This window comes from Psittacula echo (genome assembly GCF_963264785.1).
Source record: "Psittacula echo genome assembly, chromosome: 11".
Classification (NCBI taxonomy): domain Eukaryota; kingdom Metazoa; phylum Chordata; class Aves; order Psittaciformes; family Psittacidae; genus Psittacula; species Psittacula echo.
The window spans coordinates 12,582,597-12,609,541 of record NC_137746.1 but is presented as its reverse complement, the minus strand read 5'-3'; the positions used below and the strand labels follow the sequence as shown (position 1 = coordinate 12,609,541).

The 26,945-nt window shown below is 36.0% G+C and overlaps 1 protein-coding gene across 2 annotated transcripts in view; it reads left to right on the top strand.

Annotated features, from left to right (window-relative positions):
- Positions 1–26,945, top strand: part of GABRB2 (gamma-aminobutyric acid type A receptor subunit beta2) — a gene marked incomplete at its 3' end in the record, with an annotated part of 157,463 nt that overhangs the window by 35,243 nt on the left and 95,275 nt on the right. For both annotated transcript variants that reach the window (XM_080627302.1, XM_080627301.1), the window contains exon 4: positions 22,054–22,274. In XM_080627302.1, the coding sequence (XP_080483428.1) occupies positions 22,054–22,274 (221 nt within the window). The remainder of the gene's footprint in view (positions 1–22,053; positions 22,275–26,945) is intronic.

Sequence of the window (26,945 nt, the reverse complement as noted above, 5' to 3'; positions counted from 1 at the left end):
AAAAACCACACAAGCTAACTTTTGACTTCTTTCAAAGACAGATTATGATATGTGGTTGTTGGGGTTTGTTGACCTTTTTTTGTTGGTGTGGTTGTTTTTTTTTTGTTGTTGTGTTGGTGTTTTGTTGGTTTTGTTTTGGGGTTTTTTTTTTGACTTCAGCATTGGTAACAAACACGTTTTTTTGGTGGAGGTGGTGTTCCTTGCTATGCAAGGTCCTGGATTCTGCCATGTGCTATATGTGCATACATTTCTCCATTTCTGCAGCAACTTTCTTGGCTCTTTGTCTCTATATTTCACCAAACTAAGTGGTCACTGCCATATCATCTACTAGACTTTAAAATAAATAAATAAATATAAAGCCACTAAGTTAAAACAGGTTGGGAATAAGTTACTCCTGACCTATACTCTCAAAAGCCATAATTTGCTGTCTTTTCCTCCTGTTCTTGTCTTGCTGGCATTTTCCTTCACGGAATTTACAAATAGGTGATTTGTTTTTGTGAAACTAATACTGATAATGTCCTGTTAATTTCATATTTTGTCCAGTTTTGGGGTATGCTTAGCTAGTTGCCAAAAATTGCGAATTTTCTTGGTACAAGAAAATTACATCTCTAAGGATCAGGGATACAGAACATGAGATGTTAACTGCAATGCAGCCACTAAAGTTTGTATGTGAAAGGCTGGAATCAGTCTGCCAAAGGGAGGACGTATCTAAGCTTTCTGAAAGCTTAGTTATGTCTGCATGTAGGCTTCTTGTTCCTGTATGATGATGGCACCTGTGGCTTTCAAAGTGGTCTTTTACTGAGTTTTATGTATGATATATGGTTCTTTTTTTATAAGACATAACAAGGTGTTATAACTGAAATTTGAAACTTACTGTTAAGTTGCTTCAGGGCATTGCTAGACTCCAGACTCTGTTCTATCTTGTAGTCTGGACATTTTCTCATTTTTCTCGTACTGATTTCACATACATGCTGTGGGATATTGTAAGCTGGGTTTGGATAACCTGTTCTGCTGGAGTAGGATGTAGTCATTGAAATCCCATTTTATGGGAAGAAAGAAAAAGGAACAAGAGATTATGTAGACAAATGATCACTGCAAGAAGAAAGAGAAAATCAAAACGCGAACAGCTCTTTAAAATGAATATGTAGAAATATTCAGACACCAGTGTGTGTGGAGGAATTGCTTAATATCCTTGGATCCCTCTAGGTGGAAAAATGAACCATGGTTTGATTTCCCTAGATATTAAAAGCTATCTGTTACAGTTGCTTTATCTCAAGGAAATTTCAGTGACTTAGATTTGATGTAGGTGCTCCACTTAAATGTGTTCAATGCATAATAACGTTATTCTTTATCTAGAACAGTTCTTGGAAAATGCTGTCTTGCGGAACCAGAAACTCGTAAAATTTGGATGCTTTTACAGACAAGTAATTTGTTGTTAAACGCTTGTATCTAGAGGCTTCTTCTGCACATTTGAAAAGGCTTTCTGGCTCTATATGAGAAGATGTGCAGTTCATGTTACATTCCTTTCAACTTCCTGAGCCCTTGAGTCTACCTATTGTGAAATTGTGGTGCATTATGGTATTTAGGCTATGCTGTTGCTCTTATCTTTGATACCAAATGCCATTGCTTGCATAAAACAAAAAAAGACTGAAGTCTTATTATATGGTAATACAGACATCACAGAAAAGAAGGGAGCACTTTTCAGGGGTTTCTTTAGCATTGCTATAGTTAGAGATTTTCCCAGGTACTTCTATATTCATAAGATGTAACATAGAGGTAGGGTAAAAGGTTAATTTTTACAGCAGCTGACATGTGAATGTAGCTGCTGTAATGTGGAAGAAGACCAAATCAAAGCTCTTCTAATCAGTTAGACCCTTGACCTGTTTGGCCGCAGCCTTGCAAACCTGTATTGAGCTTGTACTTTTCTGTAAGAGATCTTAAAATATTTGCAGTAAAACTCTGGCCCTATTAACAACTAAACAGATGGACATTTTAGAAATATATAAGAATAATCCTGTAATGTATAAACCTGTTGAGAAGACAGATACATGAACTGAAGAAATCCAAGAGAATTAAAGTCAACGTACCTTTTCCTTTGAAATGCCAGATGAGGTTATCCCATAGCCCCTGACAATGGGCTGTGGAAAATTTCTCAATGTTTTGAGAATTAATACTAGTTAGCTTTATGGGAAGAAAGAATGGTATATTTAGATAGTATGAGAATATAAACTGAAAGGCTGCATTAACCTCCCAAAATAGGCCTACTGTGCCCAGGTTGACCAGGTATACATGAAGGAAATTCTATCAGTGTTCCAAAACATTGCATGAAAATGCAGAAAAAGTATTTAAGAACAAGTCTGGTTTTGTCAAGAATTTTTTGTAGGTGTGAAGCTATCAGTTCTTTCAGTGCTCAATTTTTGTGTCAGTGAATATATTGCCAATACTGGGGGATTTAAGTAGGTATATTTTTCTACAGTTAACACTGTCTGGTGTAAAAGGATGCAAAAAAATATATTTATCTTCAAAGAAGCAAGAGAATTCTCTATTACCATTTCTAAATGTGAATTTTTGAATGTCATCTGACAGGTCTATGCCATGGCAGGACTGAGTGAAGTCCAGTCCTTAGGGATAACCTGCCTCATCTAACAGTGTATGATAACAGGAAGCAATAATATTCTTTTGGCAGTGTATTTTTTTCAATTTGAGAATAAAATGAGAAAGTTCTTTGGGCAAAATCAGACCATTAGTATCACTTGTGCAGGTTAATACAGTTTTGTGTTAATGCATAAAATTTCAATAATAGGACTGAGGAAAATAAATACAAAATTAAAGTTTATTCTTGGGATTCTCCATTCTAGTTTTTAACATGAAGTACAACTCAGTGGTTGGTTATTTTGAAGCAAAATGATGGCAGCTGTTATCACATTGCATTTATATTCCGTCTCCAAACAATAGAATCATAGAATAGTTAGGCTTGGAAAAGACCTTAAGATCATCTAGTTCCAACCCCCACTGAGGAGCAAATTTGTCCTATGTTAATAGCAATAATAAACTTAAATGGTCAGTATGGAAGAGGATACCCAATACGCAGGCTGCCTTTACAGGCCTTTTAAAATACTTACTGATAGTTAATAGAAGATAGAGACTAATTTACTCAAATTCTCAGTGAACCCTTCCGTATGTGACATGATTATCAAATTTAATAAGTACCTATGAATAGTACTATGGCTATGAGAGATTCAGAATGGGACCTAGAAGAGTATGTACTATGAAGAGATAGTAACACTTAGCTGTCTATTTTATATCAGAAATTCCATAGAGGAATTAAGATGTGCTTTCCGTGCTAACTCCAGTTATAAGTTGTTGTTTACCTCCAGATTAACACAGTTTATATGTGCGTGTTTGCGTGCACACAACCCTAGCACAGGTTAAACTCAAGTTGTCTGTTCTGTCAAAAGACCCAGGTTAAAGCATGAGTACTGTTGGCAGTAAAATAGAAGGGTACCTATTGTCTGCTGCTGAAAGACCACAACAAGCCACTTAAGTCTTGTTCTGCACCATCTGCTCCTACTGCAGCAGTTCTGGCTTCCGCACTGCCTGGAAATAATGCATATTAATGTTAGAGTGGAGAGAACCCTTGAGTGCATAATGAAAGTGTGGGCCTATATAGTGGAACAAAAACCACTGAAGGATCATCTGTAAAGTAGCTGCATTTTTTGTGACATGACATTAGGAAAACAATGAGAAGTTAGCTTGTGTATTTTAAATTATTAGATATTTAGCTATAGATGGAAATACTCACTTAATGTTTCAAGTCAGATGAAACAACGTAAGTTTGGATAGATCGTTTGCTTTTATTTCATTTTTTCTAGAAGTAGATGGAGACTTAATAAACCTTTTGTCAAGGTTGCTTACAACAAGGTGAGTTAACTTCACCAATTTCACCACTTACATTCCACTTTTCCCACGTTCTGTTGAACTGACTTTAAGAGTGGATTACCATTTTGTGACAGTGTAAATACCCCTAAAACTACAAATTAATTGAATTTTTGTGATCTGTGACATTTCTGATAGTACCCTGTATTTTTGAGGTGGAAAGCTAAGACACAAGTCACAGAAGTTCAGGAGAAGTGAACAAGTTTTGCCCTTTTTCTTCTTTCTTAGTTTATTTCCTTTTCTCTTTATATTAGGGGTCTCAGTTCAGATAACTCTTTGCTGGTTGTGTGATGGCACATTGTCCTAAGAAGAACGTTTTTCTATAAAATTTGTTGCATAAGTAATTTTAACTAATGTCAAATACTTATGAATCATCCTCTTATCACTTACAAAAAGAACTTTTAGTCTTCCATCTGCTTCTCCTTAATTTTCGGCTTTATTACACATGCAATTACAATTTTCCTCTTCTAAATAATTCACTACACAGTTCATTTCACACAGAAGGTAAATGAATAAAAATTTGTTTCCTTTAGCACTAGCCTGTTTTCTGTGCATGCCTGGCAGCCAGGAATATTAGATTTCAACATCCAATTTTTAAAAGTGTGAGTTTTGTGTTAATAATAGATAATATGTATGGGTATTGTGTAAATTATCCACTGGTTGGAATCTGAATCATCTTTTGCCTGATTTTGCCCCTTCACTTTGTTGTCTATTCTGTTCTAAGCAGAAAGGCAAATTATACTGAACCAAGATGTAAAAAGTTGTTATTGTACTATAAAGAAGCACAAAGTAATGAATACACTGAGGTTTCTTTATCAACTGGAAAGTTCCTGTGAGATTGCACTGTTCTTGAACACAATTGAAAAACAGGAGTTAAAAAATAAAACATAAATACCACTTCTCTCTCCTGCCCCCAAAAAATCCTGAACAGAAAGACAACCAAGCAAACAAAACACTGACACTGACAGGAGCGGAAAGATGTTTTCTCACAAAATCCAGACTATGACACCTGGAAAGGGTTAAGAAGGGATTTAGAAGTTATCAGCAGATTTCTTAATGCAGTGGATTTAAGGTTCTTTCACTTTGTTTGAAACATCTGCCTGAGGTGTTGGGGGGGAAGAACTCACATTTTTATTATCATGCAGAAGGATCATGTCTGAATGATGACAGAGGAGTCATGTCCTGATTGTGCATCAACAATAATTTTAAAATCTACCAAAATATATAGAGCACCCTCTAAGAAATTCATTCTAAGTAACAGATTAGACCTAACTCATTGAGTTGGCAGTTGACGTACTGCCAAGTTCCAAAGCAATGAAAATCCATACGTTGTGGTACTAAAGCGTCATGGTGTACTTAAGAAATATACTTAGTAATTCAGTACTTCTGTCTGTTTTGTCATAACTTCATTGGGGTAGAAGGGAAGGGGAAAACTCAATTAAATCAATGAGATGGAATGTCATCATAGAAGCTGCGGCCTATGGTATGGAGTTGTACTTTCTTGATTAAGTCATTTAAAAAGTTACTTTACAATTATGCATATATAATATTGAGAAATTTATGGCAGTGGTGTGGGGTTTTTTTTTGTTGGTGTTTTTTGTTTGTTTTTCTTAAGGAATCACACTCATGTAAGGGTTTAGAATAAACTTATACTAGGGAAGAGATTTACTGTTTATTTAACTGCTTAATGGTTATTTTTCTTACAAAGTATGACAGCAATGTAAATAAAATGCAAGTGACATAAAGTTACCAGAAATTGAAAGGGTACATGGAGGCTTTCCTTACACCCAGATTAGAGAAATAATAATCTAAATTGAATCTCAGAATTAAACAGAATCTTAAGAAGCATCTGTTTATAAATATCTCTCATCACGCAGATTTCATTTGAGTTCCCAGTTCAGGAAAGCTCAGAATTGTGACTGTCTGCATTCATAGTCCATAGAATGAAGTTTTTTTTCACAGTCTACCCTGAAGTTGGGCCCTGATTTAAGTGGGTGCAGGTTTACCAGACCTACGTGAAGTTTTGTGCCTAAAATTTCTGGTTCTTCATGAAATAACAAAAGTGAACTATTTTTTGCCTGTGAATTTACCTGGTGGTGTGGTGGGTTTTTTTGTTGGCTTTGGTGGTGGTGTTTTTTGTTTGGAGGTTTTTTGTTTGTTTTTTTTAAGGCCCTTCTCAGTATTTTTTTAGTAAAGTGCTCAAAGCATCCTTGGAAAGCACTGAAAGACATGCTTAGTTTTAAGCACTTAATGTTTTCCTCAGGAGAGCTGCTTTTATGAAGTATTGAGTATGTATTTGCCTTCTGTTTGTGCAAACTTTGCTGTAATTTCCTCCCTATATCATATAAACAGTATTTAATTCTTAAAGGTTCTGAGAGCATCTTCAGTTTTTAATTTTCCTTGCTGAATAGCTCAAACAGCAGATACTAAGATTCAGATTTCAGCGAGTTCCTAGATAAGGGGGTTTGAGAGTGCATGCAGCATAACTCTAAGTCATTAATATGAACTGTTAGAGATAATCATGTTATCCTGTAAGCCAGTTGAGGTCTAGCTTGACTTTTTGAACACTGCAGAGATGAGGAGATAAGAGGAGTACTTAATTGTTATATTTAGTGACATTAATAATAAGTTGCCTAATACAAGAAATTAAGCAATTAATTTTAGGGTGTACTTGTCTCAAAATGTTCACAGAACAGCTCAAGCTGGAAGGGACCTTGAAAGAACAAACATTCTTGCTACCATTCCCTGTTCTTCCTCCACCCCTGCTGAACTCCCTCTCCTCCCTCCCTCCCTCTCTTCTGTTCTGTAGATAAGACCACGAGTTAAAACACCAGCCTCTGTTCCTGGGCTATCAGGCATAGTGTTTTCAGTAGAGATACCAGCGCAATTACAATATATCCAAGCAGTCATAGTATACTGTAGTAAAGAGACGAAAAACTTTAGTACAGGTAGTGAAGAAATATTATATCAAGTAACGAAGCAAAAAGCAAACAGTGAAGAATTTGCATTAGAATTAGAAATCAAAACTTTGAACCACATTGTATGCAAGCAGTCAATGACAATAACTAAGCCACTTGGAGTAAAATCAATAAAGACATTTCCAGGAAGAGCATGTAAGTGATTTTGAACTACTGTTTGAAAATAGTTAGTTACTGTTTGTTTCTTTGGAAAACTTATGTTTGACATATTAGGATTGACTTAGATACTGGGATAGTCATGCCATGGATCAATATAAATGCCTGTTTAAAATAGCAAGATCTATTGAATAGGATTTTGAAAATCCTTTACATGTTTATGATTCTGAAATGGTGCTTGAAAACATTTGATGTGTTCTCATAATATATTTTAGATTTTAAGTCAAACAATAAAATCTAGTCTATGGTAATGATGTGAGATATATCAATTGATCTTATGTACTTTAACTGACTTTTAGACATTTGCAAAGAAGGAGTATTGCTATGGGGAACACCAGTACTTTTCACTAGCATAATGCCTTTTAAAAGGTCTTTAACTAATATACTGTATATGTTATTTATAATAATGATTTTAGATACAGTGATTCTCCTAGGAAAGAAATATAAAAAAGTATAAAACTGCATGTAGAATCCTCATATTTGCCAAGTCGCATTTGCCAGTCCAACTTTCAGCTAAATTTATACCTTAAATTTAAATAATCTAAGATACGTCACTTTTGTCTCAAAACAATTGTTTTATCATCTCCTCTATAATAGCACAGTGCATATAGTTTACTACACATAAATTTACTTTTTTGTTTCTTTTCAGTTTTAATTCCTTTCTTTTGTAATTATTTCACAACAAAGAAAGTATTGAGAGTTTTAGTAGGTAGCTAGGAATCAGCTGGAAATAGTATTTTGAAATACCCTGTCCATAATGGAACTCAGTCATGCTGGTATCAAATGCTGGTTCTGTTGTGTTTCCTTACAAATATGAATTTGAATGCTTTCTCATTTTCACTGTGACTTTCTGGCAAAGATGATGATCAGAATTCAAGAGTAGAGGGTTGATAAGCAAAGCCCAGTAGGAACAAATTTATAGGGTATAAGTACTGCTAAAGGTTTTGTCCTTTCTTGCTTTCTTGTTTGCTTAATGGCGGGGGGGAGGGGGAAATGGGTAAGAGAATGAGATCACTGGCATGTTAGTGAAACAGTTTGTCAAATGCATTACTACTTATGATTTCACTTTTTCAAATCGGACAAATTTATTCTTGAAAGGAAATTTTTAGAGAACTTCTGTATCGTTTAGACATGGTTGAGAATGCACCTCAGAGGTTCTTTAAAAAAAGTCTTAAATTTTAGCTACTTTGTAGCAGTATAAGAATATGTTGTAACATATTTTTGTGACTCTTGAGCGAGAAACAATGCCCTTCTTTTCAAAGAATAGATGTGTCACAAATCAAGCCAGTGAACTGATGTATAAATGCATTTCATGCATGAATTAACCAGCTACTAACTAGCAGATCTCAAATCAATGTGTTGTGCTTGCAGACTAACATGTAGCGTGCTCAGGCAGAAATCCTGTATAAAGCACATGAGTTCATGGTTAGAAATATATGAGCTGCTTGAGATTTTGCTGGTCTAACACCTGCTACAGCCATGTACTTACTGTGATGGCTTAGAGTCTAGTATTTGAAAGAAAAAAACAAAACACTTCAGCTACAGTCTTTTTGAGCCTGTTCAGAAGAAAACATTAAACAAGGTCTTTATGTCAATGATGCAAAAATGAATTTAGAAATCCAGCATTGCAATTTGATCAGGACTGACCAAGCTGTCAGGAGATGGGTCATTATTTTCAGAACAATCTCAGTGGAGTCATCCAGAGCTTTTTCATAATTCTTGTGTGTGTATATGTGTGCTTGAATTGTTCAAAATTGATACTTTTAGTAATGCGTATGCATTCAAACATATTTATACTTACCATGAATTATAGAACTACATACCTGTATTCAACATGTATTATGGAACTGTAATTTTTACAGTGCAGTGGCAGTTTATTTGGTGGGAGAACAGTGAACATCCATAGGGGCATTAGTGACTAAAATCCTATTATGAGTTTTTCTTATCTGTATTTAAATTTTGAAAATGACAGGCAGACATAAGTTAAAGATGAAGGTTTTTTTATTGTGGAAATACAAACATTTCCCTGGAAAAAACAAACAAAACAAAACCCCAACCAAAAAGCAAACAACAAAATATGTTTGACATTCACTGACTGTGGGAAGGCAAGTTCATAATGGCTTTTTCATAAATTTCCGTCTTGGAACTCTTTGGTTAAGTAATCTGGGAAATTAAAACATGTTTTGAGTAAGTTTTGAGGATTCCTGCTCCTACAATCTCAGTCTTTCTTTCTGATCCTTGGATTAATTTGTTTTCCACACATTTCTTTGATTTCTGACAGAGCTCTTAATTTCTTTTTTTTTTTTTTTTGGCAGGAACTGAAACAACAGATTTCATTGGTGGATCTATGGCACAGGCCAGATATTCTCTTATGAACTGTAGAGAAACATTTTGCCATATCTGACTAAATGAAATTCATTTTGAGTTACAGTTTCTGCTCTTTTGTGTTGGTTATTACATCTACCAATTTGTATTGTGTCCAGTTGTGTTTCCTGGGTGAGAGCAGTTCAGGTTTTGGCACTATGGCTGGAAGCAAGTCAGTCCGTTGGTTTGCTGTTCAATGAACCAACAGATACTTGTTTTCTTGAAATGGTGAAAGTGTAATATAAACCAACTCCCTTTAGCTGAATTGATGTTGATACTGCTTCATTGAGCATATATAGCAAATCAGTCTTAATATCTTTTATGATGTGATTAAGTGAAATCTTGTCTGTTTTTTAGCTTTACTTAAAGCTATTTAATTAGGTGAAACATTAATGCTTTGATCCAGTTCTTAATGTGAAAATGGAGGGATTAAGTGGAATGTGTCCTTGAGACTTCTTTCTAACAGAGTACATTGACTGGTTAAGTTTTAATTTTTCCAAATACATGAAGATGTGAGAATGATACTGCAATTCCGTTTGTCAAACAGGAAGCAGGTGCATTGCTTTCTGTTACCCGTGGAAGAAGAACGCTGCTCTTGCAAACTCTGGATTAGCATTCCTTCAGGGGTGAAGAAAAATCAAAACTCAGTTCTCAGTTACTTTTTAAGTATTTGTAGAGTTCATTATTTCCTAGGCACTTCTTCCTGCAGAAATGTCAACAAATATCATGTGAATAAAATACAAAGAAGGCAGAACAGATTGGATCCAGACTGCTGGTTTTGATGCCCAGATAGAAGGAATAATATAAAATGAAGAGTCCCAACAAGTTCTATAAATACCTTCCGTAAGAGTGGTTGGAGGGAATTGCTGGGGAAGTTTGAAGTTCACTCTGCAAGATCTGAAAACTGCTTAAAAACTATCCATGTTTTCAGAAGTGTCTGCTAAATCAAATACATTCAAAGCACGAATATAATGAAGCTCCTTGCTTAGAAGTGGGATCGATTTTTCCTGAATAATTTCCTGCTGCACTTATCTCTGAATTTGTGAGAAAGGATGAAAGTCTGGAACCTTTAATACTTTTATTACCATTTCCACAAAAAGCAGACTGATACTTGTTGTGGAGATTTAGGTATGCTTATTCTTTTAAAATATACTAGATTCCTGTTAATGCCAAGTAAGAAATTCTTTTCATGCCATTCCATTAACCATTTACCTTTCATGTCTTGAAAAAGGTAAGCTTCTGTCTTTTTCTTTGTGTTTCCAGCTGTCAAAGCAGTTATTTCTGTTTGGTCACTGAAGTATAAGCCTGACTCTGGGAGAAATAGTGAACCACAAACAAGGAGGCAAGTTTTGAAGGTTGATAAGATGAGACATTTTAATCTAGTAAGAGACATACAAATAAATCCACTCAGTAATGAAGGCTGCCCATGTATAGAGTATGTTTCTGAGAATTGATAGTTACAGGTGTAATGACGTTAAATTAGTAGGTCTTAATGATAGCTTCAATCTGACAAAGTACAATCAGGATTGTTTACAAAGTAACTATTAGCTATTGTGGCAAATGGAAATGAATTATTTAACTGCATAGCAAGTTCTCTGGCACAGGTAGGAAGCCATTAAGATTGAGAGAGGGAGAACAAAAAAAAAGCTGTCAAAATATATCTACTGTATAGGACCAGGGAATAACTTTATGGGAAGTGAAGTTTGTTGGTGACAGTTGAAGAGCACAGGAAGTACTGAACAATCTATGTATTCAAAAACTCAATGCTAAATGAATTCTGTTGATTTCAAAGTGGCTCAGATAGTTGTGAGACTAAAGAGTAGAGGGAATTATTGAGCAAATGGCACAAAAAGACTGGGCTAATAGTATACTAAACAAAAATGTTTAGAGGTGATGTTTAGTGTGCGATGGTTCTAAGATACGACAACAGTGCTTTTAAATCAAACTGAAATTAAATTTAAATCAAACTGAAATTAAATTAGAACCATTGCTAAAATAGGGTGTTAATCCTGATTTTTCGTTTTTGATGAATAGGGAGTTTCTTTCTAAATGCAAACATCAATTTCATTGTTATTAAAATGTTGTTCTAATCCATATTGAAAGTATGTCTCAATTTTTCAGATTTTTCAAGAGCAGGTTGGGTAAAGCCTGGAGCAATTTGGTCTCACCTCACAGCTGCTTATGCTTTAAGCAGAAGGTTGGACTAGAGACCTCCTGAAGTTTCTTCTAGCCTAGGTTTCCTATGATCTTATGAAAATACTAATGCAGCATTGTCCATGCAAATCTTTCCAGTATCAATCTCCTGTTGATTTTTTTTTAGATAAAATATGCAGATTGTTTGTGGAAAACTAGTGGTGTTCTGTTGTTGTGGGCATTGCAGTTGTTCTTTCCCATAAAGTCTTATGAGCCTGCCAAGGAAAACATACCTTCATAATAGAGGCACTCAAAATGGAGATTCTTCCCTGCGAGATATTCCAATAGGCTTTCGCTTTGCTGAACCATGACCAATTTAAGGTATAATTAATGCAGGTGCAATAACTGTTAACGATGCAGTATTTTCCCAACTGACTCCAGCCCCCTGCCCCTTATTTTTTTGCTTCCTCAGATATAATTATTTTTTTGCCTGCATCACTTATAAATGCTCTACTGTTTTCTCTTTGCTGAAGTGTTGGACTGTCATGCAAATTGGACTTTCTGTCAGTTTCCACAGGCTTGTCATCACTGTGAAAGAAATTATATGTACTAGTTAAAATTGTCCTTTTACTTCAGTGCTGCAGTGCCTGACATTTCTGAGAGAAGGAGCCTGGCGCATCTTGGGTTACAGGGAGGAGAGTGTTTAAAATACAGAAAAAGATCTACATGACAAGATGCCTCTTTTCTTTTTTTTCATCCTCACACTCTTCACTGTTCAAACCCCATGAAATCTGTACATAAGGTTATGGGATTCAAGCGATTATTGGCCAAGGAAGGCAGCTAAATCAAATTATTTGGTCTATTCCCATGAGATTTACATGTAAACAGGCAAAACCCACATTAGTCTGAAGTGCTGCATGTAGCCCCTGGTGTATTAGACCACGGTATATAAATGCTTATAGGAATGTATCTGTGGGAGATTTACACCCTCCAAAGTACGTTGCTTATTTCGAGACATCGGTTTGTCACTAACAGATTAATGAACTGTTTTAGAGAACTTGGGATCAGCAGAGCAGAGAGACGAGGTGTTGCAGGATCTGCGGTGACAGTTCTTCACAGAAGTGAATTGCTGCTGATGCTTCCTATGGGAGTGGAGAATGGCGTTAAAAATACCTGCAGATTACAGTTGCCTAGAATCATTTCTATTTGTTTCCAAAGTGGATGCATTTATACAAATAGTGTGAGGTATCTAGGGTTTCCACCTAAACTTTGTTTCTTTTTTTAGTTACACCTAAAAAAACCACACAAAAATTAGCAAGAAAACAGCATAGAAATGTAGCATTAGTAGTGGTGTGTGAAAAAATGTGTACATAGAGGCAGAGGAAAAAGGACTCTCGAGTTCATTTAGGAGAAAAATAGAGCAAAAATAAGAACAGGAATAATCATGCACATGCCTGGCTGTTTTTCTGCTGTAAATTCCTATGAAGTATCAGCAGTTCTTGGATACCATAATAAGCTAACAAAATCAATTAGTTTAAGTTTAGTTCAGTTACATGGTACATTATTAAAGGAAAAGTTAAGCATCTTCTCATTTCTATAATTCTGAAATGAACTCTGTATTGTGGAGAAAACGTTTGAGTTTTTTCTTGTAGAGAACTTTTTCCTCAAATTCACTTTCTTGCTCTTACTCACTGTCTCTCTTACATCAATATTCTCTGTGAGATTGTTGTTTAATGGGTGTAAAACGTTGCTTTGTGAGCTGACCTTAAAGTTTCCTTAAAAGTTTAAATTTATTATAAAATATGTACCTGGTGGTTTATTTTTAGAACTGGTTACAAATATTAGACAATCAGACTTCTTCTGACAAAATCGTATAATAACTGAATCTGTATCTGGCTAAGGGATACTCCAAGTCAGAACAAGAATATATGGCAGTGATCAGTGTCCAGAAGCACTGAAGAAAGCAATCATTTAATGAATTACTGAGCTATCTGTATTGTATTATCAGACACTTTGTTTAGGGCAGCATTTAGAAAGCACTCTGATTTTGTCCCCTCTTCCAATGCTAATATAACAGGGTTTTCTTGGTTGTTGACTACCTACAATTTCAGTTGAATTCTGAAAAAATTATACGGCTGCCCAACTTGATCAGGAATTTCACTTAGAAGCCCCCTAAAATCTGTCTGACAGAATATGCCAGTCTAAGCTTCTTGTCTCTGTCTTTGTTTTTTTTGTCTTTAGAATAGAAGTGATGTTTAGTAATGGCATAATGCAGATACTGATGAAAATATTGCCTTAGTATTGATTAATATTCATATTTACTCCATCTTTTTTTTAAGAATTCTTATAGTAAGGCTATCTGAAATGTTTTGGCTGTCTCAATGAAAAAGAGCATTTTCACATAGGTTAGTAAGACTTTATTTATCTCTAGCTCACAGATATTACATCACAGGAAGAGCAAAAATTGATAGTGTTTTCACCTGTGAAAGAATTCATAGGAGAAAAATCTTGAAAGACAGAAAATTTATCTGAAAGTCACTTGAAGTGTTTTGCTATTCTGTGATACAGAGGGACTATGAGGTAGGTTTGACAGAGGGTAGCAGTAAACACCAGCACAGCAGAACAGAAAAATTACTTGAGCATATTTAGGAAAATGAAGAATATACATATGCGTGCCTTCTTTAGTGTGTCTGTTGTAGAAATTATCTTGTGGAAACTTCTCTATTGCTGAACTGAGGAGACAGCTAGCTTTTTAACTGAAAGGAAATATGAGCAAAATAATCTGTTCAGTAAAACAAACTAAATAGAGCAAAGTAAATTCCTTTGCCTATAAAAATGATCCAATAAAATATTCATAGAGTATTTTTCTTTTTCTAGAAGTGCATCCTCAGGCAGCCCAATTAAATGGGATCACGGAAAGGATGGATCTTTGTTAGAATATTGCATTTCTCAGTAGCACTAAGTGTACAAATTCTGTCTGAAGATCAGATAATCAGTTTTGTCAGCTTTCTGTTTTTAATATTAAAATTAAATTTGTACTTTTTTCATTGAGATAACTTTGTGTCTTGTTTTAGTATTTCTGAAAGGAGGATTGTGTCATCACTGATAGTGTAGTGACAGGAGTGTTACTACTGCTGTTTTCAATAGGCTTTGCAAGCATTTATGCGATTCCTGTTACTTCATGGCTCCGGAAAGCTCGGAGGTTCACTGTGTCACCCTGAAGCACAAACATACTACCATTTCTTGCAAAACTAAAACAGCAGAAGTGACTCCTTAGTGAGGTAAATCAGGAATTTGCTTGTGGTTTAGTTTGGACTCTAGGGAATTACCATTATTGTAACGTTTCAAAGTTTTGACCTAGTATCTAAAATGATCTGCTTACAGCACTTCTTGAGGCTGGAATATTTTGCATTGTTCATAATTGTTTAACAGTTCAGGGAAAATGAACACTGATGGGTAAGGTTAAGTGAGTTGAGGCAGGACTTCTTAAAATATCAGCAAGTTGTATGTTTAAGGGAAAAACTGTAACTGTTCATGAGGGCTAGACAGGTTTTGTAATGGGCAACTGAATTCTCCAGCAGCCTCAGATTGCAGCAAACTATGAAGGATGTAAACAAGCAACCTGTTCTAGTAGTAAAATGCTGAGTGCATCTCAAACTGTTTCTACTGGACCAAAGCCTGAAGCTGAGAATTTAGGGATTGTTTTACATTATTTTAGATGTGAAAAGGCAGAAAGAGCTAGCTAGCTTATCAACAGCCATGTTAATGGCACTTTTGTCATTGGACTTTCCTTGTCTTGACGACGTGACAACATCTTAATTGAAGGGAGCAAGACCATGTTTGAAAATAGATAGATAAATTCTGGGAATGTTTATTCATTTCAGTATTCTCCTTGAAAGAATATTGCAAAATACTGATTCTAAAAATAAATGCGCTTTACCTGAACATCTATTCATTTTATTATTAAATATTTAAGATGTTCAGAAGTTAACTGCAGTGATAAGGAGCAGCTGCATTAACCTGGCAATTCATTCAGTTTCTAACTATATTCTTTAGGCTTTGTTTATGTGTTAGCAACTCTGGAAATTATAAAGCATCCCAAAAAAGAGGACTCATCCAAATGTTCTGCACCAAAGCAACACCAGAATTCTCAAGTTGCAGTCATATTTAATCTCACTATCAATGACTGTATTCTTATCCTTGTATGTTTTTTGGTTTGGATTGGTTTTTTTTCTTCATTAAAGGTATCAGTAAGACATGTAGGTTTCTGTTACCTGTTCCTGTTTCTTTTAGCATTTGGGTCTTGTCTGTAAAACAATAGCTTAGGCCACCATCTACTCATCAACCTTTCCAATTGAATCCTCAGTTCTGCTTAATCACCAGTTTATTTCCACTGTATTTAAGAAATTATAATTTTGTTGTTGCTCTTCTTTAGCATTTTCAATCATATTTTTAACTCAGTATTATTAATAATAGCCTATGATAAGGGAAGCCTAGTAATAAAAGCAATTTCAATATGATTTCTATTATAGGTATTTACCTTTCTGGAGATCAGTGGGATTGTACGATTGCATAGGAAATGATCTGTGAACTCAGAATCATTTCCCTGTTCTGTCAAATGGCTTGTGATACAAAAGTAAAGAAAAATTTGAAAATCAAATACAAATAAATCTTTTTGATATTTTTGTAGCTTAAAATATTTTATTCTACTTTGAATGCATGACTAAATAACTCTGCACATAATTTTGAGGCAGAAAGTTTCCATAACTTGTCTTGAAAGTGAGTATTGATCACATTTATTAATCTTTGCATTTGCTTTGCTCCTCTGAGAATCCTGCAATGCTGTATAAAGAGGACTAGATCTTTTCCCAAAAGAAAAATCTGAAGCTATCAAGATACATGACTCTCTTGAGCAAATAGCAGTTAGATTACAGTTTTCAGTGCAAGTTCAGTTTAATCAATCTTCCTCTTATCAAAAGGCAGCAAATCAGAAGAGCTAAAAGACACATGGTAGATGCTCTTTGATTGGAATGACACACAGATTGCTGGCTCAGTAAAAGTGCAATATCATGGTTCAGACTGTGTGACATGTCAGAAATTAAAACCGAGTGTCATAGTGGCTTGCTAAATTAATTGACGTTACAAGAAACATATCAAACTGTAACTGCTTTAATTTCAGTGCGTGAAATGTAACGACGCTGCATCACAGTACAATGTATAAATCACTGCATAGAAACAATAATAATACTGGCTACTGTCAGTAGTACCAAGTAGACACGAATTCATGATCTGTCACTGAAATGGTAAACAGTCTCTTACTACAGATTTCGTATAATCAGTGGTTTTATGTCTAGGAGTCAAGCTCTGCTGACAGCTGTTTGGCTTTCATGCACAAGTCTTGCTTGATTCAATTATACTGTCTTTTTCTAAGAACTGTTGTGGGAGATAAACAGCCCTTCTTTGATTATTTGTTCAGCTGAGAAATGAGAATTGCTGATGAATAATTCTGGGGTAGCTGCTGCAGAATAGATGGTAAGCTTACTTGTTAGGATCTTTTCCTTTTTGGAAATATCACAGACTTTAGATCATACAATTCCTGACAAGAAAAACTACCTGGTAACATTTAGGAGACAGAATTAGCTAGAAGTGTTTCATGGATTTGAAGCCAGTCTGGGAAGTAGAACTTGATAGATCAAGAGAGTTCAACTTGAACTCTGTGTAGAGCTCTTGATGTCATTGTAATTTATTTTTTTTTTTGAAGTAAAGATTTGCAGAATGTAAAAAATACTTTTTTGAAAGAGCATATGACAGAATTTATTTTGACACTTCTTTGGTATCCCCCATTCTTTCTACAGTTCATTCAGCTCTTATGTAAGTCACTTTAGTGTCTCCAGTATTAACAGAGCAGACTTCTTGTGTTAACTTTCTTGATGTGTGAGATAGGTAATTATGAATCAAACATTGTAGTGATTGGTTGGTTTTAAATGAAATGAATATTGAAAGGATTGTCAGTCGGCACTCGGGGAAACACATAGCTTTTGAAATAAATCAACTGAAGCTCCTTTAGCCCAAAATACTTTGTTTTGGATTGTTATATAAAACATCAGAGTAGTGAAGTGTGTGCTTCCCACTGTGGAAACTGCACACATCTGTGATAATTCTACTCCTCAGACAAAAAGTTAACATTTGCTTTTTGTTCTTATGTTATAATAGCTTTTAATATATCAAAATAGGTTTTGCAGTGTAGATGTATGCGTTTAATAATTTACTTAATGGCACTTTTAAATATGTTATCAACAGACAGCTTTTTAAATGTACATGGTAAGTAAATACAGTATTCAGGCAAAATCTTTACCATCAAGTGCTTTCAGAAGGAAATGATTTAGCTTTAAAAATGTCAAACTGGGAAACGTAGTGAAGTATTTTTACAATTTAGGAATAACCAGGAAAGTGATGAGAAGCAGATTTAAGCCAAACCACAAATGAGTTCTCCGTTCATTACTGATGAGTAAATAACTTCTTCAGCTCCATGCTGCTATCTGTTACAATATACAGAATATTCGTTCTATTTCTTGTTATCTCCTCCATCGTTTCCTGATTTTAATACCCAAAGTGTTTCAGTAGCTGTGTTATATCCCTGTTACTACAAATGGTGGTGTTCTTTTTTTAATCTGCACTGTCAAATCAGCCCTGTTTTGTGTAACATAGAAGAGTTATATTTTAAATCTTGTTTTTCTCACATTGCACCTTATCCTCATGCTTAGAAAAATTCTACATCTGGTTTTGTATTAGACTCCCACTGTCATTGTGGAAGTTCATGTCGTGGAAGTTCAATCTCTTTCCTTTTTTGCCTTGATCCTTTTTCCAATATAAAAAGAGGACCAGCAATATACATCTGACAGTAACTGGCCCATGGATCAGTTTAGACTTGTGTTCTCATCTTTTTAAACCAGCAACAGTCCCAAACTACTATTTCTTTTTCGGCTTAAAAAACCTTTTATTTGAAAGTATTAATGAAATGAAAGACTATAGAAGTGTGGGCTTTCAGATCTGATGCTTTCCTGCATAGTATCTTTCCTTGGATTGTTAAGTTGATGGTCCTTAACTTACAGCTTGGCTGTCTGTAACAATTCTAACAACTCTATATACCACAATTGAAGGTGAAATCTCCCAGTTTATTTACATTTTCATCAGCTGAAAGTGTTTGCAGACCACCACTGCACAAAGATAAGGTTCAGGAAAAAAGTTACTCATAAATATGCTAATACAAACAAAACCGTTTGTTACTTTTTTTATTCACATAAGAAAAATTGCATTAATATTAACTTTCTCTAATATTTGCTGCTCTTATGTTCATTGTGTGAAGTAAGAAAATTGTGAAACTGAACTTTAACTGATAAGGAAAAGAAAAGAGATCTTTTTGATCAGGACAGAATAGGAGTAACCATGCATTTTCTGTTGCTTCAATTTCTGTGTCTGGGGAAAAAAAATCTATGTGAACAATGCAGTAATGAAGGGTATACAAATGAAAATATTTGTGTATTTACAGAAAATACGGTATTTATTTATAGTCTATGTTTTGCTTAACTTTGGCAATTCTGATAAAATATTGTACACATTCCAAGCTTCAGGTGCTCAGAGTGACTGATGAAACTGTTTAATTCTATTTGTACAATGTGTCTCTTTATTATGCCTGTATTGTAAATAGTCTGTACCTTTGTAGTTTATATATGTGTATTGATATACAATGACAGAATCATCGTGAGGTTTGGTACTTCTTTCAACTCATTAATTACTGCCCTGTGGTAGGCTTTTTAAATGAATTAACTGTTTCATCTTCATACTTAGAGTAAGTTTCTAACAGTCCCGTCCTGTGATTTGTTAGGATGTGAAGACCTTAACAAAATAAAATCATCCTTTATTAGTCAATTCTACTCATCTATTTTTGTTTGCTTGTTTTCCTCTTGACAAGATGTTTGCATGTTTGTTTTGATGTTTATCCTTAGAATAGACAGGGATTCCCATATTTAATGTGAGTTTAACAGACTCTTTTTGTTGTTGTATTTCTGCTAGATGACAATATTCTTAATCTCAAAGTATAGTCTTGGGATCCTTCAGAGACACTTTGTACCTCCACATCATCTTTTTGAATTACTGTTTCATTTGGGATTTTGAAAACAAATGCCTCCCTGCTTTGTAAGGAATGAATTGCACCTACGTGACAGGTTTTCCTTTTTTCTGACTACTCACTTATACTTTGAAATATGTAGCTTGGAACACATTTATTTTTAATAATAATTAAAAACCAAACCAAAACAACCAAAGCAATCAAGGTTGTGAGAGTTTTATAAAAACATTATTTAAGGCATCCTGTTTTGATGATCAGAAACTCTGGTCACATCTGAAAAACTAGGGCCAACGGATGACAAATGATTTTGAGTTGGAACACCAGCTCTGTCTCTGGAACACAGTGTATTTGATTCTGAACTTGAGCCGGGTGGCTTGGCTTTTCTTTCAGCTATACCACTGTTCCAATTTTACAGTTTTATGTAATTCATTTTTATGCACTGAACCATGCATGTTTAGTTTTCTTCCTCCTCCTCTTTTCCGCTTTTACTGAGGTGTAAAGAGGGAAGCATGTTCTATATAAAGGCGATATACTAATACATGTAGATTACTCCTTAGAATAGGAATAAAAAGCAACATTCCAAGGATAACAGGGGAGCAATTGCTACAGCTAATCTACTTTATGTTGTGATATATTAGTATAATGAAGATTAATATATTTTCTTACTGGCAATATATTACTGAACATTTCCTGGTATCTGGTTGTGAATCAGAACAGTGATGAAGCGTAACAGTAAAATTCTTCAGATGTAGGTGGAACGTTCTTGAAAGCAGACTCATCCTGATCCTGAGGGGGTGGGAAGGGAAAGAGATTTCAAATAGTGAAAATTGGTCAGATTAGCATAGTTACCGGGTAAATATATTTGGTAGTAAAATAATTGGAAGAACTTATTTGGTGTAACTTGTAATTATGCAGTTTTGTTAATGTTTGTGACATTCTACCATATATTTTTTAAAATGAAAATGCTTGTAAAATACAGTTATTGCAGATGCTTTTAAAGTATTTAGGCAGGAAGATTAATATTTCTTTGCTAACTGTAATAAAACCAGCTTAAATAGTGGTCTCTCCTTTAAAATATCCAGTAGCTAATGAGAACTAATATTGCAATTTATACATTAAAATGTCCGTCTCTTGCGTACTTTTCTTTGTTATGCACTGCTAGAAATTGGTTTGTGGGATATAGTCACCCTGGTTTATTATTTGTTCTAAATTAGGTGGGATTTCTTGTTTTCAGGTGCATCAGCCTGATGTGTAGATACAGACTTTTATACTCTTACATAGCTGAATCCTGGGGTTGGTTGCTGATAATAACAGCAGCTTTTGTTGGCTTTCTCTTGAAAGCAATCTTTTGTAAGCTAACAGTTCCCACTATTTGATCAAGTACATGTGAAATATGAGTTCTGAATTAAAGTAGGCTGGGGCCTGATCATGATTACTGTAGAACAAGCAAAATAAAAAAATGGGGTTTAGAATTTCCTCCTTTTGGTATTTCTTAAGTAATGTTTTACAGTCTCCAATGGTCTGTGATCAGATATACAACTCCTTTGTATATTATTTATGGCTGTTTTTCTAATATAGGCTAATAGATAATATTCTGCCTCTGCATAACATATCTTAAAAATATAATTTTTGTAATTATATTGTTCTCTAAAATACTACAAGGTCAAACATCTCCAAAGTACTGTATGTTAGACAAAGCAAGTCTCATAATACTGCAGATATTTACCCAAATGCTTAATTGTGCTCTCTGAATTGCTCCACTGAAGTAACCAGAGTTACTTCATCTGTAAAATTAAGTAGAATACTAAGGCTCTGTTGCATAGAAATCTCAGAGACTTCCCATTGATTTCAGTGCCCAGGGGAAAGTTAACAGACTTTGAAGAGATTTTAATTTAGAGAAGTGTTTGGGTGGTAACTGCAACTTCAGAGATACAAGACCTGATCCAGAGCTCTACTGAATACAGTGGAGACCCTGAGATGAAATTCAGATCTGTGAATGTTTCGTTTCTTAGAACTCCAGGCTTCTGCAGTGCTACAGGAATTGCCGACTGCTAAGCATCTACAACACTTTTCCTGTTTTATTTTTAAATACTGAAATAAGAGCTCCCAAGTCATTCATAATATGTAAATACCCCATCTTTTCTGTGTTCTAGTTTCTCCTATTAAGTATTACACAAGATGTTCAGTACTGTAAAAATAAATAAATCAATCCACTTATAGAAATTCTGAATGCCAATGTTTGCCTTTAAAAACAGTTGCAATGAATAGATGTGCATTTGCATAATTTGGTGGGGTTTTTTTTGCATATGTATGCTGTCTGTTTCAATGCAAACTTTTTCTTGTTTTTTATAATCACAGGATTATACCTTGACAATGTACTTTCAGCAAGCGTGGAGAGATAAGAGGCTGTCCTATAATGTAATACCTCTAAACCTTACTCTGGACAACAGAGTAGCTGATCAGCTGTGGGTTCCTGATACCTATTTTCTGAACGACAAGAAGTCATTTGTACATGGTGTCACCGTGAAGAACAGAATGATCCGATTGCATCCAGATGGGACAGTCCTTTATGGACTCAGGTCAGTATGAATCATTTCTGACTCTTCTCTCTTGTTATTTTTAGTCTGTATATCATAGCTTCAAATTAAAATGTATTCTTTACCTTTTTTGTTGCTATTCTTTTTATCGCTGTATTCTGTATAATTTACTATATTCCAGATGCAATTTTAATTTAAGTATGCTAGGAGTGGACAAAGGTTTTTATTCTTATTTTATGTAAATTGTGTTGTTAAACTGCCATTTTTAGTGCAGCTGAGACACTTGTATTAAGGACAGATAAGACTGTAAATATAATTTTAAAAACTCATTCTGGATTAAAAGCCAGGTTTAAAGCTGTTTCCTCATAGGAACTGAAATAAGAAATACAAAATGAGGATTAGAGGTAAAAAGGGAAGATGTATGACAGCTGAATTGATAGTCTAACTAAATGATACATTTCTGTAAACATTTTTGATTGAATAGTAGATTGGTTTGTATGCTACACAGATGAATCAGTTTTCTGATTTTCACTGAGATGAGGCATGACTCAAAAAGCTTTTCAGCCTGGTGGTATTATTGTGTATGACTGTAGGGAGAGTGGTAACTGAAGAAATCAGCAGAACAACTTCACTCTGAAAATTCTGGAAACTGGAGGAACTGTTTATTTAGCAATGGTTATAGAAAAAATAATTTCCAAGACAGTGATTTGCAAATATTGCTGCAAAAGTTGACTGATAAAATGGTGTGAGCAGGTAACAAAATAGAAAGAAAACATTGACCGGGTTAAAAAAAAAACAAACAAACAAAAAAAAAAAAACAAAAACAAAAACAAAAAAAAAAAAAAAAAAAAAAAGAAAAGACAATGCTGCAGAATTTAAATCTAGAATGCCTCTTATTTTGATATTGAGAAAAATATGCAATAATAATTTTGAGTAACATTATTCTTAAAACTTCTGTAAGTGTATTTATTTCATTTTCAGTTGAAATTTCTATTGGCTGTCTGTAACTCTTATGTCAAGAAGCATGCATTATTAACATGGTTATTTTCTACCCAGCTGTAAAGGAAAGTGGCAGAGTCTTCTAGCTCTTAGGTAGAAACTAGTCTCCCTGATACTGAGAGAGCATAGATGAGTGCTGTCACCACTATGCTGGAGGCAGGCTTCAAGTGCCTCCTGTCTGGATGAGACCTGCACTCTTACAGTCTGTGCCAGATCATAGAATCATAGAATAGTTAGGGTTGGAAAGGACCTTAAGATCATCTAGTTCCAACCCCCCTGCCATGGGCAGGGACACCCCACACTAAAGCATGCCACCCAAGGCCTCATCCAACCTGGCCTTGGACACTGCCAAGGATGGAACATTCACAACCTCCCTGGACAACCCATGCCAGTGCCTCACCACCCTAACAGTAAAGAATTTCTTATATCCAGTCTAAACTTCCCCTGTTTAAGTTTGAACCCGTTACCCCTTGTCCTGTCACTACAGTCCCCGATGAAGAGTCCATCCCCAGCATCCTTGTAGGCCCCCTTCAGATACTGGAAGGCTGCTCTGAGGTCTCCACGCAGCCTTCTCTTCTCCAGGCTGAACAGCCCCAACTTTCTCAGCCTATCTTCACACAGGAGGTGCTCCACTCCCCTGATCATCCTCATGGCCACCTCTGGACTTGTTCCAACAGTTCCATGTCCTTTTTATGTTGAGGACACCAGAACTGCACACAATGCTCCAAGTGAGGTCTCACGAGAGCAGAGTAGAGGGGCAGGATCACCTCCTTCAACCTGCTGGTCATGCTCCTCTTGATGCAGCCCAGGATACGGTTGGCTTTCTGGGCTGCGAGCGCACACTGAAGCTGGCTCATGTTCATTTTCTCATCGACCAACACCCCCAAGTCCTTCTCTGCAGGGCTGCTCTGAATCTCTTCTCTGCCCAACCTGTAGCTGTGCCTGGGATTGCTCCGACCCAGGTGTAGGACCTTGCACTTGTCATGGTTAAACTTCATAAGGTTGGCATCAGCCCACCTCACAAGCGTGTCGAGGTCCCTCTGGATGGCATCCTTTCCCTCCGGCGTATCAACCGAACCACACAGCTTGGTGTCATCAGCAATCTTGCTGAGGGCGCACTCAATCCCACTGTCCATGTCACCGACAAAGATGTTGAACAAGACCGGTCCCAGCAGCAATCCCTGAGGGACACCACTCATTACTGGTCTCCAGCTGGACATCGAGCCATTGACCACAACTCTTTGCATGCGGCCATCCAGCCAGTTCTTTATCCACTGAGTGGTCCACCCATCAAATTGATGTCTCTCCAATTTAGAGACAAGGATGTCATGTGGGACAGTGTCAAACGCTTTGCACAAGTCCAGGTAGATGACATCAACTGCTCTGCCCCTGTCCATCAGTTCCATAGCCCCATCATAGAAGGCCACCAAAGTGGTTAGGCAGGATTTCCCCTTAGTGAAGCCATGCTGGCTGTCACCAACCACCTCCTTGTTTTTCATGTGCCTTAGCATGCCTCCCAGGAGAATCTGCTCCAAGATTTTGCCAGACACAGAGGTGAGACTGATTGGTCTGTAATTCCTCGGGTCATCCATTTTCCCCTTCTTGAAAATGGGGGTTATATTTCCCTTTTTCCACTCATCAGGAACTTCACCTGACTGCCATGATTTTTCAAATATGATGGCCAGTGGCTTAGCAACTTCATTCGCCAGCTCCTTCAGGACCCGTGGATGGATTTCATCAGGTCCCATGGACTTGTGTACGTTCAGGTTCTTAAGATGGTCTCAAACCAGATCCTCTCCTACAGTGGGCCCAACGTCTTCATTGTCTCAGTCCCTGCATCTGCCTTCCAAGACTTGGGTGGTGCGGTCAGAGCCTTTGCCAGTGAAGACTGAGACAAAGAAGTCATTAAGAACCTCAGCCTTCTCCAAATCCAGGGTAGCCAGTTCTCCTGATAGCTTCCGGAGGGGGCCTACCTTGTCCCTAGTCTGTCTTTTACTCGCTACGTACCTATAGAATCCCTTCCTGTTATCTTTAACATCCCTAGCCAAGTTTAATTGTAACTGGGCCTTAGCTTTCCTAACCTGGTCCCTAGCTTCCCGGACAACATCCCTGTAATCTTCCCGGGCCGCCTGTCCGTGCTTCCACCTTCTATAAGCCTCTTTTTTCCTTTGAATTTTCCTGAGCAGCTCCTTAGATGGTGATTCACCTCCAGAAAAAGGGAGTGAAAAGTGTGAAAATGTTCAGTTGATAGATACTTTGGTTTTGAGGCACTCTCCTAATGTGCACGATGCCGATTTCATCCTTCATTGTAGAATATTTTGCACTTGGTGGAAAAAAAATTGGTCTTTCCCTGGCTCCTCAGTTTCCTCTATGTTTAAGGAATAGCACTGCCTTTTATAGCTGACAGATTATTTTTCTACTTAAAAAAGTAAAATAAGAAAAATAAAGGGCTGTTATAGCTACTAACAGAAATAAAATTAACTGGATACATTTGGTACACAGCAAAAGTATGCCTTCTTGAAGTGTGACCACAATAGCAAAGTACCTAAGTGCATTTGTGGGCAGCAGCATGACTGTTTTTATGCAGCTTGAGACCAAGTAGAGCATTTTATTAAAAATTGCAAAATTTATTTATTTATTTAGTTAGTTATTGGCAGAAACTGAAACAACAGATTTCATTGTTAGATCTATGGCACAGGCCAGATATTCTCTTATGAACTGTAGAGAAACATTTTGCAATATCTGACTAAATGAATTCATTTTGAGTTACAGTTTCTGCTCTTTTGTTGCTGGTTATTACATCTACCAATTTGTATTGTGTCCAGTTGTGTTTCCTGGGTGAGAGCAGTTCAGGTTTTGGCACTATGGCTGGAAGCAAGTCAGTCCATTGGTTTGCTGTTCAATGAACCAACAGATGCTTGTTTCCTTGAAATGGTGAAAGTGAATTATAAACCAACCCCCTTTAGCTGGATTGGTGTTGATACTGCTTCATTGAGCATATATAGCAAATCAGTCTTAATATCTTTTATGATGTGATTAAGTGAAATCTTGTCTGTTTTTTAGCTTTACTTAAAGCTATTTAATTAGATGAAACATTAATGCTTTGATCCTTTACTTCTCAAAGTTATTTTTTTCAATACTTGCTATCACTGTATGGTATCCAAAATGGTTTTATAATAATTCTGTATGTTGTTCCTATTGCAGAATTTGCACACAGCTCAAAATAAAGCTATATAGAAGAATTTTTTCTTAGGTCAATAGTTTCAGATCAGAAAATAATTTTCTAATGTTCCAGTATACCTGGCAGCCTTGTATTCATGATTATAAATTCTTGCATCACTTTTAAGACTCTGCTTGGTACATTTCAAGTGTTCTCTTTGCCCTGTGAGCTTGTACAAGATGCATGATGGATGTGAATTCTGCCTCTGTTTCCTTTTTGTGCTGGAATGACTTGTATGCTGAGGGCAGTAGCAAGATGACTGTCACCCTGTACTCCCCCTACCTGTCACAAAAGATTAGGGGCTGCAATTGTCATGGATCCAGCTGCAACTATGTACTTGAACAGCAAAAGAGGAAAGGACACCTCTTTTTTCTTGGAGAGGCAGTGTATTCTGGTGTAGAGGCTGTGCAACATGAATTGAAACCTAATAGATGAGTCCATGGCAAGAAGAGGTCTACCTTTTGACCATAAGATATTTATAAAGTCCATTTTGT